At 41.2% G+C, this 18002-nt stretch overlaps 1 protein-coding gene across 1 annotated transcript in view; it reads left to right on the top strand.

Moving 5' to 3' along the window:
• DNAH7 (dynein axonemal heavy chain 7) overlaps positions 1–18002 on the top strand; it is a 379127-nt gene that overhangs the window by 307365 nt on the left and 53760 nt on the right. The window contains 6 exon segments of the mRNA XM_075181345.1: positions 2985–3077; positions 3945–4121; positions 5468–5629; positions 10119–10319; positions 10762–10923; positions 12141–12326. Of these exon segments, the coding sequence (XP_075037446.1) occupies positions 2985–3077; positions 3945–4121; positions 5468–5629; positions 10119–10319; positions 10762–10923; positions 12141–12326 (981 nt within the window).

Below are 18002 nucleotides of genomic sequence, written 5' to 3'. Positions count from 1 at the left end.
TTTCCTCGCAGCCACAGGTGTGGAAGAAAATGAAGGAGGAGTTGTTGCCAAGTCACTGTCCTCTTCAGATGACAATCTCCTGATCAGCAGGTCTTTGCACCGCTGTAGACTTGTGTCCGCCGGAAATAGAGACACAACATACGCTTTAAACCGAGGATCGAGCACAGTGGCCAGAATGTATTCCTCTGACTTTAAAAGACTGACCACCCTCGGATCCTGGCAAAGCGTAAGAAGGGCTTCATCTGCAAGAGCTACATGCTTTGTGGAATCGCAATGCTTTACCAGCTCCTCCCTCACTTTCTCCAGCTGCTTCTGCAACAGCCTGATCAGGGGAATCACCTGACTCAAGCTGGCAGTGTCGGAACTGACTTCTCGTGTGGCAAGTTCAAATGGCTGGAGAACCTTGCACAACACGGAAATCAGTCTCCACTGCGCTTGACTCAGGCGCATCCCCACTCCTTTGCCTATGTCGTAGGTGGCTGTGTAGGCTTGAATGGCCTTTTGCTGCTCCTCCATCCTCTGCAGCATATAGAGAGTGGAGTTCCAGCGCATCACAACCTCTTGTTTGAGGTAATGGAAGGGCAGGTTCAGGCGTTTTTGATGGTGCTCCAGTCTTCGGTAGGCAGTGGCAGAATGGCGAAAGTGTCCCGCAATTTTGCGGGCCACCGCAAGCATATCCTGCACACCCCTGTCACTTTTAAGATAATGCTGCACCACCAAATTTATTGTGTGGGCAATACATGGCACGTGCTGGAAATTGCCCAAATGTAATGCCCGCACAATGTTACTGGCGTTGTCCGACACCACAAATTCCCAGGAGAGTCTAAGTGGGGTAAGCCACTGCGAGATGATTTCCCTCAGTTTCTCTAAGGTTGTCGGCATTGTGCCTCTTACTGAAACCGGTGATACACAACGTTGCCTGCCGTGGAACGAGCAGGCGTTTTGGAGATGCTGCTACTGATGCTGCTGCTGCTATTGCTGCGGAAGGCGATGCATCTACCCAGTGGGCTGTCACAGTCATATAGTCCTTAGTTTGCCCTGAACCACTTGTCCACATGTCCGTGGTTAAGTGGACAGTGGGTACAACCGCATTTTTCAGAGCACTAAGGACACTTTTTCGTACTTCTCTGTACATCCCGGGTATCGCCTGCCTAGTGAAGTGGAATCTAGACGGGATTTGGTACCGGGGACACAATACCTCCATCAACAGTCTAAATCCCACTCCACTGATGGCGGACACCGGACGCACGTCTAACACCAACATAGCTGTCAAGGCCGCAGTTATCCGCTTTGCCATAGGATGACTGCTGTTGTACTTCGTCCTCATGGCAAACGACTGTTGTACGGTCAATTGCTTAGTGAAAGACGTAGCGGTCTTATGACTTCCCCTCTGGGAAGATGACCGACTCCCAGCAGCAACAGCAGCAGCGGCAGTAGTAGGCGTAGCACTGCAGGATCCTCCGGAAGAATCCCGGATTGAAGAGGACTTAGTCATGCCGGTGAAATGGCCTGCAGGACTACCTCCGATCCGGATCAAGGAGGAAATTGACGAGGAGGGTGCTGCTGGTGGATACAACAGGACCAAGGGATTTAGGTGTCCCTGGACTGCTGACGGTCCTAGCCACAGTTCCTGAACTAAACACAGAATTACTATTAATAATTAATTATATTAATAATAGAAGATCCTTACCCCTGCTTATTGCAGCTTTACATAAGCTACATTTGGCAATACATTTGTTGTCCGGATTGAGATAGAAATAATTCCAGACCGAAGAGGTGGATTTATTGGTCTTCTGCCCAGGCATGACGATGGGCTTTTTCATCCCATGGACAACAACTGTTTCCCCCCCTGGTGCCTCATTTAAGCAAACCACATCAGCATCCTCCTTGTCAACTTCCTCCTCAGCGCCAGCTACATCAATATCCTCCTCCTGGTGTACAACATTCACACCTTCATTATCAAAATCTGGAACTGCACTGTGGGTGATCCTTCCAGCATATGCAGAGGGCGTGCTGCAAATGGTGGAAGGAGCAACCTCTTCCCGTACAGTGATGGGAAGGTCAGGCATCGCATTCACCAACACCCTTAGGCTCTCCTTGGGGATTTGTGATGCCATGTCTTTAGAAGGCAGAGTTGTTTGTTGTGTTGTTGATGATGGCTTAACTCTCCCACTAGCAAGTCAAAAGGTCTGACTGGCATGAATACTTCAGACAGTCCCCGAATACACATTTCCACAGAACAAAAAAAAAAAAAAAAACACTTCCCCGAATCGCAATGCACCAAAGGCTTGGTAAACACAGGCTCATTGTATCAGATATATACATCACAAATAGGCATATCCTATAGCGAGGTTAAACAAGAGACAATCTTTTCCCCCTGGTTTTAGAAATAACGATTTCCTTTCTCACAATATACACAATATCAAAAATAAGTGCACGTGCAATTATATAAATAAGTGCCCTGCGCTATTTGCTTTAAATAAATTTATACCAAAAGTTATTTAATAGTGATCCAGTCACACTACTTCATATCCATTTCTTCCCAGTTTTCACATTAAGACCATGTCAGTAAAGTATACCTATCCACATCTACATGGAGATGACTGTCATCTCATATGAGATGAGATGCAAAAGTGACTGTCTTTTTATATCCTGCATTAACTTGGTTTATAGATGAGAAAAACGGACACAAGTTTTTCTTACTTGTCTTGTGATCAAGGGCAGTTCAAAGAAAATCTTATGGTTTTCCTAAACTTATTTTGCTCTAACATTTTTTACTTTTGTCAAGGAAATCTTTGAATCTTAAATGGGTAATTGTATCTTTTATTTGTTCATCTTTACTGCAGTCTGAAATAAATGTTCGCATCAGGAATTCTTTGCAAAAGACAAAGCTCAGCTTGCTATTGTGTTGACTTTAATGTTTTGAAACTATTATGAAAAGTGACAAATTAAATAAAGGCAGCGTGCTGTGTTTGCACTTGCAGGAACCACATCATGAGGTTTTTCCTTCTGAATGGCAAGAAAAAGTGGGTCAGTTCCAAAGGATGCTCATCATCCGATGCCTAAGGCCTGACAAAGTAAGCATGGTAGCAATTTAAAAGTCTTATCATACAAAGCTTTGATGACTTGGTGCCTTGAAATCTGATATACAACCAACATTGCATATTGAATGTAATGGAGCATGACAAAAACTGTAACTGCAAACATGTTTCACTTGTTTCCCTCTTCTGTTTATGAAAAAATATTGGCTTAACCACAGTAAAGCTCACAAGTCAGAGCAGGAATTTAATACATAGCTGTATATGTTTTCTAAACAAAGTCATAGATTTAGGAATATTTTACCAATGAAAACAATGATTGTTTCTTTTAAGATAGCAAAGCAAATGTTTAAGTAAGTTTGTATTTTGGATCATATATTTAATCACTTGCTCAACCAAGTCCCTGTTAAATAGTTATAACTGGCCTAGCCTGTGCAGTCTGGGACTGTTTTCCATGACAGTGAGGCCCCATGCTCTTGGTCTCCCTGAATTAGTTGGAACCAGTCCTGGGTGCCTAGCTCTGGAGCTGTTTAAGAATATTGGTGGGGTGGGGGTCTAAACTACTTTCCTACTAATTTCAATTCATTTCATTGAGGTTTCTGTAACTAGCATACATGCTGGAGACCTCATTGAAATTAATGTGAGAAGCATTTTCACATAACTGGTGAAATCCCTTTTTTTAAATGATAAAATCACACAACACACTTGATATAGAAATCAAATTATTAGATTAGAGAGTAATGGTCATTGAATTTAAATCAATCTTTACTAGACTCATCCCTAAATCTGTGAGAAATTTCTTCCAAACATTCACTATTCTGTTTTAGTCTTTAATGGAACATAAAAAGTTTGTGGTAATTATTGTATTCCATTTTGCCAATTCTTTTTAACTGGATTTCTATATAGGTTATTCCAATGGTTCAGGAATTTGTGACAGAAAACTTGGGGCGTCAGTTTATTGAACCTCCTCCATTCGATCTTGCCAAAGCATTTGGTGACAGCCATTGCTGTGCCCCATTGGTCTTTGTATTGTCTCCTGGGGCCGACCCTATGGCAGCCTTACTCAAATTTGCTGACGATCAGGTATTCAAACAAGTTTTATTTTTTTAATATAATTTATTTCTCTAAGTAGAACATATTTACACAATCTAATGATATGTTAACATTGAACAGTTCATATTTTTCAAATAAAATGGTATATACAGAAAATCCAAACAAATAAAGACGTGTGGTTGAATAGCGTACCACAAATTCATCATTTAGCTCATATGACATTAAACATTGTGGACCTGATTAATTAAGTAACATAAATGCCAATATGTGCTGTATTTTGCGTAAAATCGCTCTGTGCATGAACCTAGCAATATACCAGTGAACGCAGCAACATCCAGTTAATCAATGAGCAAAATGGACCCTTACTACAGCCTATGATTTCATGGGTGGAACAGAGAGGGGACTGAGCATTTGTTCGTAGTCAGTGTACACCTCCAAGCTCTAGCACACTCAGCAGCGCCTGATTCAAGCTTTGGGCATCTTTAAGATACGTGTTTTTCTGTCATATGACCTGCACCAGCTACCGTTCAGATGTAAGTGCTGATTACTAGTGATGATGGAGCAACTGTAAAAATGCATTGTATGTACATCAGACATTGATAACAGCCTAATAAATGTAATTTATGGGGGGGGGGACTTTTTAATTTTTTTATATTTTGTCATTAATGACTATAGTTCTGATTCATTAAGGAACTTAGGCAAGAAATTTCTTACTTAACTCTCCTGGACAAAACCATGTAATTTTAACATGGTTTTGTCCAGGAGACTTAAGTAAGAAATTTCTTGCCTAAGTTCCTTAATGAATCAAGCCCTATATAATTAAAAGGTGACATTGTATTTTCTGTTAGAGGAGGGTGCTCCTAGACCTGTATTCAACAACAGACGTACCTTCAGATTCGCCCCTATTTGCATACAGACATGCATATGACTTATTTATGTGTGTTTAAAAAAAAATGCAATCTAAGTTCATTTTGAGTGCCTTTATGAATCAGCCCCTATGTGCTTTAGAATAACAAGTTGTGCACTGTTGCTGAAATTTACTAACAGCAGTTTGTATAGTAAGGCAATGTTACTTTCTTGCCTTGTTGACTTCTAAATGCATATTTTTTGCTATGTATTTAGAAGGTAGATATTTGTGTAGATACTCAGGTTTGTGAATGTTTATGATTATAGTTTGATAAGGAATAGAAAGTGACAGCTCTCCAAACTGAGAGTTAATAATACACTTTCATGTGTCACATACATACAATGAATGCTTCCATTTTATGGACTGAGCTAATATACATGTATATCATGTTATTGATGATTTTTTAAAAAAAATCTATTAACTTTACTGGTTATTTGCTCATATGTCAATTATCTGTTTTATTTTGTAGGGTTTTGGAGGCTCTAAGCTAAGCTCCTTGTCTCTCGGACAAGGTCAAGGACCGATAGCTCTTCGCATGACCGAAAAGGCTATAAAAGAAGGTAGTTGGGTTGTCCTTCAAAACTGCCATCTGGCTACCTCATGGATGCCAATGCTGGAGAAAGTATGTGAGGTAAAAGTTTGTTTGTTTGTTTGTTTTTCTTTTATGAAAATTTCAGTACATTACAATCTCAAACAATGTCAGAAAAAGATTTGAAGTATATGATCATTCACACAAGAACATATGCATAGACAGTATGTGACATAAAAATGGGCACCAAAACAGAAAAATGTGATCAGACAATCATTTAAGAGACTGTGAATATATAAAGAGAGGACTGAACAGTTTTTTCAATTCATTAAAAGAGTAAAAGAGAGAAAGGTAGAAAATATAAATGCAAGTAGGAAGGCATTGTGGCCTGCCGCCAGACAGGAAAAGGAAAAAGATGTAGGTGAGGAGAAAAAGGAAAAAAAATGGGATGGGGGGAGTCTGCTAACAATCAATTGGAAGTGTTTGAGTACTAGGTTGTTTCCAATTGGTAGTTATTTGGCACAAGGCAACTGAACCTTTATGTCTAAACATTTTGTTCTGGTGAGCAGTGACAGATGGTATCCCAAGTGGCAGGAGGAAGAACCTGGGGGAGAGGGGAGCATTGTGATGTAATAAGAGGGATGCAAGGTTCTTAAGCTCCAGCCACAATGGCAATTGTTTGGGGCAGTGTCACCATATGTGAAGAAAGGAGCCATCATTTGGGCAACCCCTCTAGCATCTGCTGGATGAGTTAGGGAAAGTTTTGTTTAGCTTGGTGAGTACTAAGTACCACTGATATAGGAGTTTATATGTGTTCTCATTTGTTGTTATGCAGATAGGTCTAGAAGCAGTGTTTGCTCTTTTGTCCTCCCTTTTCTCATCGTCCATTGTCTCCCCCAGGTCCTTCTCCCATGCCCTCTCATGCGGTTCCCTCATGCTCACATCAGTGGTTTTGAGTTCCCAATATAGAAGGGAAATGATTCCTTTTAGTTGAAGATTGTCTATGGGAAAAGGATTCGAAAACGTCCAATGGTCTGGCCCCTAAGCAGGGTTTGATGGTAGTTTGATGAGTGAAAGTTTCAGAGATGCAAATATTGAAAAAAATATTTGTTGGGTGTTTTAAATTTAGATTTTAAGTCATGAAATGAAGGGAAGGCAGTATCCTTAGTGAGGTCATTGAGATATTGAACGCCTACCCACTTATATGAGTCAAATGAGGTTATTATGCAACCAGGTCGGAATTTGGGATTATTGAAAATCGGGATAATCAGACCAGGAGTTGGAGCCAATTTAAATGTCGTATTTATTCGGTCCCAAGGCGCTAATGTAAGTACAATGACCAAGTGACGATAAGCCAAAGTCAAACGGTTAAGGCGTGGGAGATAAAAAACCAAGGAGATGCCCAGGCTCTCTGCCTCTATCAAAGTCCAGATTCTAGCAGTGGCGGAGTGTTCCATAATAACCATTGAGCGAGTTGTGCTGCTAAATAGTAATGTTTTAAATTAGGGACTTGCAAACCTCTGCCCCTCACCGATCTCTGGAGAATGTGAAGTTTAACTCTGGGGCGTTTCTTGCCCCATATAAATTGTATATGTTGCAAAAACTTGAATACGTAATGGGGGAATTTGTTTTGGTAAAGCTTGAAAGAGATTAAGAAACCTAGGTAGGACATTCATTTTAATGTTGTTCATATACCCTATCCATGTTTACTTGTTTTTAAACCACTTGCAATACACTCGTACAGTACTGAAATTATATGGTATCTTCTTCTAACCTGGAAATGTCAGCTGATATGTAATTTAAAAATAGTGTATATTAGTCTGGTCTCCTACTTGCAGGATTACTGTTAATTGTCTAGTATGTTGGAAATGTATTAAAGAAAAACTCCACCCAAAACCAAGAATTTAATTTTGGGTGGAGTATGAAGAGTTAAAATAAAATCCAGACTTCATGTTTCTCAGCAGTGAATGGGTTCATGAAGTATCACCTTATTTCACACATCTATGTCCTTGAAAACATTTTCATTGATTGGTTTTTCAATAGCTAGTTTTGTGTGAGTGAAGTCTGATATAATCTAAGCCACATCCGAAGTGAATGGGATCTTCATATTTAATGTGCATTTAGAGTAAGTCAAGAAATTGAAAAAAAAAAAAAGATATTTATAAAGTCAATTCATTCTAGGCTTGAATTAATATTATGTGTATTAAAAGATCTTATCTTTCGGTGTTCCTGAAAATAGAAATGTTCCCAAAAAATTATATTTTCTTATGACAAATTACAGTTAAAGTAAACAATGTATGAAAATAAAAAAATATATCAGATGTCCACAGGACCTAAAATGATGTAAAATTTATTTATATCAAAATTCATATATTAACTGTGTGAAAATATATAACATCAAATAGACCAGTCTATAAGACACAATTAAATCTTACATAAGCCATAGTTTGTTTTCAGATCCACATAAACATCATATTAATGAGGAACTAAAAGTCCCATGACATAACTATCCATAGGAAAACAAAACTGTGCAGTAGTAATGATAAAACCAGAAAACCAGTCTTTTGGAACCAAAGCAGTCCCTCTTATATAGACACCATGGGGTAAATGTATGAAGCTGAGAGTTTTCCGGCGAGTTTGAAAAGTGGAGATGTTGCCTATAGCAACCAATCAGATTCTAGCTATCATTTAGTAGAATGCACTAAATACATGATAGCTAGAATCTGATTGGTTTTTCAAACCTGCTGGAAATCTCTCAGCTTGATACATTTACCCCCAGGAGTGCAGTTCAATTAAGCTGGTTTGTACCATCTTCCAGGTGGTATTTCTCTCTTATGGGTAAAATAGCCTCCACATTCAATGTCCAGTACTATGGATATAAGTAAAGGATTTGAGTGTTCTTTAATAGGCACTGGTGTATTAAGCAGGCATGACATGTTTCTGTGCTAAAGTACAGTTTCCTCATACTTCATAGGAAACTGCACTTTAGCAGTACTGGGGGTAAATGTATCATCCTCCGATTTTTTCAACTCGCTGGAAATCGGCGACTTTGCATTGAACATGTAAAGCGGCGATGGCTTGTAAAGGCAAGTTTGCCTTTACAAGCCATCGCCGCTTTATATTTTCAATGCAAAGTCGTCGATTTCCGGCAAGTTCAAAAAAATGGAGGATGATACGTTTACCCCCTGGTATAATGTGTGCAGTGGACGTTGTTTAATATGGGGGCACTGGCTGGTGGTGTATTATTATTAACTTTTATTTATAAAGCAACGACAATGCTGTAAATTGAGGGGATCATAATTCAGGCAAATTAGAAATCAGTTACATGACACAGAAGGTAAAGATTGCTCTGCCCAAAATGTATGTTTTGTGGAGTAAACTTGATACATAAGCTAGCGGAATAAAAGTTGTAGCTGTTGGTGGAGATATGTGTACATCGATACAGACACTATGCAAGTTGTAGTCTCCAAGCAGCTGATCACCACAGGCACTGTGCCATTTCATGGCTCCAGGCGATTGGTGGACACAGGCAATGTGATTTGGTGGTGTATGCATATAGTTGTATAATGTTCGGTTGCAGTACTGCTGCAGATATAATGTCTGGGATCACAGCTACTAAGCATATACTGGGCATATTCATTCTGCCCTGAATAGTGCTTTTTATAGGAGACATGTCTTGTCCGTTTGTTTACTGGGAGCAGGATCAGCAAATCTCAGTTTTGATATAAATCTCATTGCAGGGGTCTGCCTTAGCTACACTGTTTTTCACAGCTCATTAAACTATATATCAAAATGTAAACTTATAATGCTAAATATTATATTTTTTGGAAACAAAATAGAAATTAAATATGCCTGTGCTTGGTTAATTCCATACTGTCCAGGGTACCAGTTGCATAGCAATATAAAAGCAGTATATGGATTCAAGCAAAAAACACAATTGTCAGAGGTTATCCTTTAGTTTTGTTTGAAGCATAGGTTAGTGTAGGACTTGCAAACATGAGAACCCTTGATGCTGGGTTGCAAGCTTAACTGTTTTGATCAAATAATGAACTGATACCTTATACTTTCATTTTGAAAGATACATACAGGTTTGCAACAGTAACCATAAGCATTGACAACAATTGTGTTTTTTGTAAACAACAACAAAGATGAAAATTAGCAATTTTATTAGGAAGCATACACCATGTCCCATCATATGCAACAAATGCTAATAGAGCTAATAAAAGATAAAATATTTGTTAACCATAATTTATATTAAAAATGTTTTCAGTATTATGTGCAGGTGTAGAAAGAACAACCATGAAAAGTTATAATAAAACATATAGGTGCCTAAAATTTGCTTGTGCATATTCCTTACTTCTATAACACTGTACATCTAATTTGCTTTGCACACCCCTTTCATGGAGAATTCATGACATTATTCCCATTGTTATTTCTTTATTGCTTTATTATGTCGCCATCATCAATCAAGCAAACTCAACTTAATAGGCAATATCATTTTGTACATTTTAAATATAGAATTAAATATTCATGACATTTTAAAATGAAATTGCAGTGTATGTTTATATTTTAATGTTTTATCATTTCACAGGAGTTGAATCCTGAGACTACGCACCCAGATTTTCGCCTCTGGCTTACAAGTTATCCATCACCAAACTTCCCCGTGTCTGTACTACAGAACGGAGTGAAAATGACTAATGAGGCACCCAAAGGCTTGCGTTCCAACATCATACGCTCGTACCTGATGGATCCTATCTCTGATCCCGAATTTTTCAGTAGCTGCAAAAAGCTTGTTAGTAATGTTTATTAGATTTATATCCATATTCTAAAACAGAGCAGGTTTATTTCATTTACACTACATTCTATTATTCAAATACATATAATGCAGAGTAATAAAAAGGTTGTTCTACACTACAAGTCGCCACTAGCAATGGCGTTTACTACTTTCATGTAATTATATTGATGTTATATCAATCCCTTTAAAAGTCCCCTAGCATTGTCTATGCCAATTAGCATTTTAAGCAAAAAGACATCTTATATTATTTACTTTTAGTGAAATGTTACATCTGTTATGCATACGTGTGTGTGTTTAACATTACTTTAGAGACCAATTCCAGAATGCAATTGGGCAAGTGTTGAGGAGCCACTGTAGAATTATACTGGACAGCCGTAAGTTAAATTGCTGCATTAACATTGTCTATATGAAATACACTCATACTTTTTCTTTTTCTTAGCCGGAGTTTAAGAAAATGCTGTATGGTCTGTGCTTCTTCCATGCATTGGTTCAGGAAAGGCGGAAATTTGGCCCACTTGGATGGAATATTCCTTATGAGTTTAATGAGACAGACATGAGAATAAGTGTTCAACAGCTACAGATGTTTCTGAATCAATATGATGTAAGAATAGGAGAATCGCATAATATACATTGTTTGTGGTTTCTTCATTTTGTATACATTGGTATGCAATAATAGTTGCATGCTTGGCAAACACAATTAACAAAATGTCCCTATGCGGTAAGAGTGTTCAGGCTCCCCATTTTCCATCGAGAACTGTGTATTTCTGTGCCAAGCTTGCACATCACAACATAGCTGCAAGTGTATGTGAAGTAGTTCAGGTCACAAAAGCAGTGCCCTGCACCTGATTTTTACCAGGGATGTGTCTTCATAATGATGCCATCCTGGGCAGCACTGCACATATTTAACTGCTGACGATTGCAAAGACACCCCCTTTGGCAGCCATAATGCCCAGAGACCCTCCAATGGCAGTTATATTACACAAGACATTCCTCATCTGAGTGATATGGCTGGTAATTAGGGGTCTTTGTGTAACATAATGGGACCTAATGTGACTGCATTAAGTAGACCCCTATTATATTACACAAAGAGTTTATATAATGTTAACCTGTCGATTAATTTTTGTGCACATGATAGTTTTCAATTTATTTGCAGGAATTGTATTATAATTATTAATTATTCAGCATGATTCTATTTTCAATTAAATAATAGAGGTGCTATACTAAACAATTACAGTTTTATGGGTTATCCTGTTTTTACATTTCTCGGTGGAAATTCCTATTAATAGATCCACTTAACGGAAATGCATTTAAAACTTATTCTGTATCTTTCTGGAGACCCATCTAATCAGGTTATTATAGTGATGTTCCAAGTAGCTTTTGTGTTAAAAAATGAAATGATAAGGTCTTTTGAAATGAGCAGAGTAAAAAAGCAGCCTCAATGCAACACTTTTAGTCAGTACATTTTGTCAATAGATCACTACATTGAGAACTTCTACTACTGTTCTCACTTCCTGGTGTAGGCAGGGCAATGTATTACAGGCAGATGTAGAATTGCCTGTGAGTAAGAGCCTTGGTTGTGTATATACTCTTTTATAGTATTATGAAACTACAATATATGAAAATCATGAAGTCACAACTCTCCATTCGAAAGTTGGGGACAGTTTTGGGAAAGTAGGGATATGGGGCCTCAGAAAAGACCCTTATATCTGATTGCAGTTAACACTTGTGATAAGTAAAGCACTATAATCTACTGACAGATGTGAAATTGGACTTACTTACAAATTTTATGTCTCATAATGTCTACCTCTAATATTACAGGAGGTACCATATGATGCTGTACGATACATGACTGGAGAGTGTAATTATGGAGGAAGAGTAACTGATGATTGGGATCGACGTACACTTCGCAGCATTCTGAATAAATTCTATAACCCAGAGATCATTAAAAATCAAAATTACAAATTTGACTCAAGTGGTGATTACTATGCACCATCAGATTGTGACGTGAGTAGAATTTTATCTTACTTATGATACTGGAGTTGGGAACAGACCATTCTTTAGATGTTAGGTTAAGAATTTTTAGTTTGCGTGTAGCATTTTTTTAGAGTTGTACATATTATATTACACAGTTTCTCATATCTTATAACTGACTTTGTAGCATATAGACTGTATTGTAAGAATTTGATTACTGGTCCAGTTGCAAAGAGCCTCACCCATATCGCGTGTCGGACTGAGTCATAAAGGGCTCACTGTGAAATCAATGGTTGTGGCCCACGTAATAACGTAAAGCTCTCCATCAATAAATACAAGGGAACCAGTTCTGTCCTCTCTCCCCTTAGTTCTCCTGCCTCAAAAAAAGATATTGAGAAACACTTCTGCTTTTCCTGTAAATCTATCCATCCACTGTATGTGTGTGTGTGTGTGTGTGTGTGTGTATATGTATGTGTATATATATGTACATAAATTTTGGGACATCGACACAATTGTCATATTTTAGGCTCTATACTGTTATGATCTGCCCTGTTTCTTTGTGTGCATTTTGCCCTGTGTTATTATTTGCCTTGTTTTCCTGTGTGCATATTACCCTGCTGTTATGATCTGCCTTGTATCGTTGTGTGCATTTTGCCCTGTGTTATTATTTGCCTAGTTTTCCTGTGTGCATATTACCCTGCAGTGCCTGTGATTCTCCTGGGGTACTGCTGTTCAGCCTTTCCGGTCAGGGGTTAACTTGCACTGCTAGTTAATCACTCCACACCTGTCAGTGGCCTATATGTGCCTGCTGATTCCTGTATCCTTTGCTGGTCATTGAAGTTTTCTTGCCTGTTCATGTGATGTTCCTAGCCTGTTCATGTGATGTTCCTAGCCTGTTCATGTGTCTCTCTGTTCCTGGATTACCTGCATGTTTCTGGCTGCTATTATAAACTGGTTTCAGTTAAGTCATCTGCTGCATTTCTTTATTATTAACTGCTTGTTTGCCAAGATCTGGAAATCAATTGTTCCATTCAGCCTGAACTGTTACTGTTTATTTTTGCCTTACCTGGACTTTACTTTACTGCAATAAACAGTTTAAACGTTTATATCACGTGTCTGGCTCCATGGCTGTAATTAAGGAAGTGGTTGTGAACAGAACCCTAACAGAATGACCAGCCAAAAAGCAAGCCTTGGAGTCCTGTGAAAAAAAACCCTGCTTCAGATTTTACCTGGAACTCTCATTGCAATTGATTTCATTTGTTTTCTCCCTGCAAACATGTCTGCTCTACAAATGGCTGAACAGCCTCTGCTTCAGTGTCTGCAAACTGACATAATTTTGTTACGCTCTCAGCTGGCTCAATTTTCTGCTATACTTTTGGACCCACTCAGAAGACTATCAGAATCTGTTTCTCTGAAATCCAATACTGTTGATTTGCTTCAGCCAACTCTGTCTGCTGCTGAAACTGTGCTGCCAGCACCAGGGCTGCCAAGAAGAATTCAGGGCCCGGGTACAACAAATTCATGGGGCCCCCCTCATATTCAAGTAAGCCCCAAAATTTTTTTGCGCCGCCGTAGTGTATGATCATACATTCAGGGGCGTGGCTAGCCAAACGGCGGTGCAAAAATTTTGGGAGGTGTGGTCATGCATTTGGGGGCGTGGCAAACGTGCCATTGGGGCGTGGCTAACATAAAAACCACTAGGCTCTCAATTCGCCGGAGCGTCACATATGTTCAAGCACTCCTGACTTTCAGGACATCTACCACCACAGTGTAGTATACAAACAATGCAGTGTGTACACAAACAGTTCAGTCTTGGCCTACACCTTACATTGGGCACAACATTCACCAAAAATTGGTATTGTCCCTACTAGAATCACAACATTTCACACACTGTGCTGCTCTCTCCTACCTGTTCTTCTCACTTTCTCCACCTGTGGCTGCTGGTTTCTTTAGTTGTGGCTTGTCCGGATCCAGGAATGTTGAAGGACCTATTTTGAAAAAAAAATGGCTACATTTAGAAAATTACAGCCAGCCCCGGCGTTAAATCAATAGCACCCACAATTAATAATTAGGCCTTCCTCCAGCCCCAACATTAAAATAATACTATTCACATTTAATAAATAAACTTCCTGCAAACAGCCCCAGCAGTACCTATTTCTTGCAACCATCACTGCCATTAAATAATTCAGTCACATTTAATAAATAGACCTCATTCTCCCTAAACTCACCCCAACATTCAATAGCCCCCAAAACTTTTTTTCTCCTCTGTTCCTCTCCTTTTTTTCCTCCACTGTTCCTCTTTCCCACTTTTTTTCCTCCTCTGTTCCTCTTTCCCACTATTTTTTCCTCCACTCTTCCTCTTTCCTACTTTTTTTTCTCATCTGTTCCTCTCTCCTTTTTTTCCTCCACTGTTCCTCTTTCCCACATTTTTTTCTCCTCTGTTCCTCTCTCCTTTTTTTTCTCCTCTGTTCCTCTTTCCCACTTTTTTTCCTCATCTGTTCCTCTTTCCCACTTTTTTTCCTCCTTTGTTCCTCTCTCCCACTTTTTTTTCCTCCTCTGTTCCTCTTTCCCACTTTTTTTTCTCCTCTGTTCCTCTCTCCTTTTTTTTCTCCTCTGTTCCTCTTTCCCACTTTTTTTTTAATTCCTCTGTGGCTCTCTGCTTTTTTTCCCTCCTCTGTTTTTCTCTCCCCTTTCTTTATAGTACTGTCCATCTCTGTTTTCCTCCCCTTGCCTCTCCGTTTCTTTACTTACCTTTTGTCAACTTCTTTCCTTTCTTTTCTTCTCTTCTGTCAACTTCTTTCCTTTCTTTTCTTCTATCTCCTCTTCTGTCTTCTTTCTTCATGCTGGCTGCAGCGTTCCTCACTGACTGACGGGCGTGACTTGATGACGTCACGCCCGGCAGTCAGTGTGAATGGAGAAGAGGAGAGGAGGGACACGGCGCCGCGCGATCACGTGAGTATCGTTTTTTTTCTTTTTCTTTTTTTCTTCCAGCTCCCCCCACCAACGAATAACCCCCCCCCCCCCCCCCCCCCGCGGGAAAAAAAATAAAAATAAATAAAAATCGCAAAAAAGAAAATTATAAAAAAAAAAAAAATTTAATTAGCGGAGAGGGCCCGGCCCGGGCCCCCTGGCATGGCCGGGCCCGGGTAAAATGTACCCGCTCCCCCCCCCTCTCGGCGGCCCTGGCCAGCACATCTTAATAGTACTAGGACAAATTTGCATTTAACTAACAACTACAGTGTAACAGATGCCCGGTTCACAGGTGGTCCACGCCCCCACCTGACCGAAGCGGAGCGACGGCGCAGAATAACCAACAAACTGTGTTTCTACTGTGCAAGTAATATACACTTCTTGCAAGCCTGTCCTCTCCGCAGACCACGACAACCTACCAAACCATCTTCTGTTGTTATTTCTCCGTATTCTGGATTTGTTTGTGCTTCACCTATTCTGCTCCCTGGCATGAGACCCAATTTGCCAACCCCAGTTACCAGCTCCGAGGTGCCAGCCTCTGTCTCCTGTTCGGAGGTGCCAGCCTCTGTCTCCTGTTCCGAGGTGCCAGCCTCTGTTTCCTGTTCCGAGGTGCCAGCCTCTGTCTCCTGTTCCGAGGTGCCAGCCTCTGTCTCCTGTTCCGAGGTGCCAGCCTCTGTCTCCTGTTCCGAGGTGCCAGCCTCTGCCTCCTGCTCCGAGGTGCCAGCCTCTGCCTCCTGCTCCGAGGTGCCAGCCTCTGCCTCCTGCTCCGAGGTGCCAGCCTCTGCCTCCTGCTCCGAGGTGCCAGCCTCTGCCTCCAGCTTGGAGCCTGCTGCCACTGTGTCCGGTCCTGAGTCTCCTGCTGCAGTTGTTGCACCCGAGTATCCTGCCACTGTCCTGCCCGGTTCCAAGTCTTCAGCCGCGGCCTCCAGTTCCGAGTCACAAGCTGCTGTCATTGTTCCTGAGCTACAGTCCGCTCCAGAGGGGGCGGTCCCTTTACAGTCCGTTCCAGAGGGGGCGCTGCCCTTACAGTCCGTTCCAGAGAGGGCCCTGTCCCTCCAGTCTGCTCCAGAGAGGGCCCTGTCCCTCCAGTCTGCTCCAGAGAGGGCCCTGTCCCTCCAGTCTGCTCCAGAGAGGGCCCTGTCCCTCCAGTCTGCTCCAGAGAGGGCCCTGTCCCTCCAGTCTGCTCCAGAGTGGGCCCTGTCCCATGCGGTTCAGCCCGAGTTGCCAGTGCATGCGGTTCAGCCCGAGTTGCCAGTGCATGCGGTTCAGCCCGAGTTGCCAGTGCATGCGGTTCAGCCCGAGTTGCCAGTGCATGCGGTTCAGCCCGAGTTGCCAGTGCATGCGGTTCAGCCCGAGTTACCACTTGGTGCTGTCTGCTTTGCGGCTCCTCACAGTGCTGTCTGCTCTGCGGCTCCTCACAGTGCTGTCTGCTCTGCGGCTCCTCACAGTGCTGTCTGCTCTGCGGCTCCTCACAGTGCTGTCTGCTCTGCGGCTCCTCACAGTGCTGTCTGCTCTGCGGCTCCCCATAGTGCTGTCCAGTCCGAGTGGTGTGCTCAGTTTGGGCAATCCATCCAATGTGCCCAGCTTGCCGTCCCAGTGGGGGACTCCTGCTCTGACGTCCCAGTCGGGGACTTATGCTCTGCCATCCCAGTGAGGGATTCTCCAGAGACTGCTGCTCAAGTTGAAGACTCCCCAGAGTTTCCTAGTGAGCCAGAATGCCCAGATGCCTCTTCCGAGTCATCAGAGCCTCCTCCAGTCTTCTTTGATGGAGACATCAAACAGTTTATTTCGGTTCTTCAGCTTTCCATGAAACTGTTTCAAGACTCGCCAGATTACTTTGCCAGCCAATTTAACCAAGTGGGTTCTATGATCATGAATTTTAGAGGGGAGCCACAGACCTGGGCCTTCTCCCTTTTAAATTCCGATAACCCCATTATCCATAATACCATGGACTTTGTTAACGCTGTGTGCAAGAAGTACTCTCCATCAACAGTTGAGTTTCCTGGTCTTAGTTCTTCTGTTTCCATTCCAGCCTGTGTTTCTGCACCTAAGCTTATTCACAAGTCATCAATGTCTGTTGCTTCCATTGGTCAGCCTATATCTTCAAAAAATAAAAAGAACAATCACAAACAACAAACCTTGGTTACCGGCTTCATGGGCATTTCACCATCTTCTCATAAAATTAACAGTTCTGTTCCGACTCTAGGCTGGGACTCGGACTCTGAAAGCGAATTTTTGGAGGATACTAGAGTGTTAGTGGACGAACTTGCCAATTCTTTTGCTTCTGAAGAATGGGGTTTTCTCTGTACTCCATTAGAGAAGAGCCCAATTGTGTCTCCAGGGAGATCTTATAAAAAGAAAAAGAAGAGGAGAAAAACCTGAAAGGAGCATGTATGGAGCGTCTGGAATCCGCTCCTTAAAGGGGGGGCTATGTTATGATCTGCCCTGTTTCTTTGTGTGCATTTTGCCCTGTGTTATTATTTGCCTTGTTTTCCTGTGAGCATATTACCCTGCTGTTATGATCTGCCTTGTATCGTTGTGTGCATTTTGCCCTGTGTTATTATTTGCCTAGTTTTCCTGTGTGCATATTACCCTGCAGTGCCTGTGATTCTCCTGGGGTACTGCTGTTCAGCCTTTCCGGTCAGGGGTTAACTTGCACTGCTAGTTAATCACTCCACACCTGTCAGTGGCCTATATGTGCCTGCTGATTCCTGTATCCTTTGCTGGTCATTGAAGTTT

This window comes from Mixophyes fleayi, chromosome 7, assembly GCF_038048845.1.
Source record: "Mixophyes fleayi isolate aMixFle1 chromosome 7, aMixFle1.hap1, whole genome shotgun sequence".
Classification (NCBI taxonomy): Eukaryota; Metazoa; Chordata; class Amphibia; order Anura; family Limnodynastidae; genus Mixophyes; species Mixophyes fleayi.
This window is presented reverse-complemented; position numbering and strand designations above follow the sequence as displayed.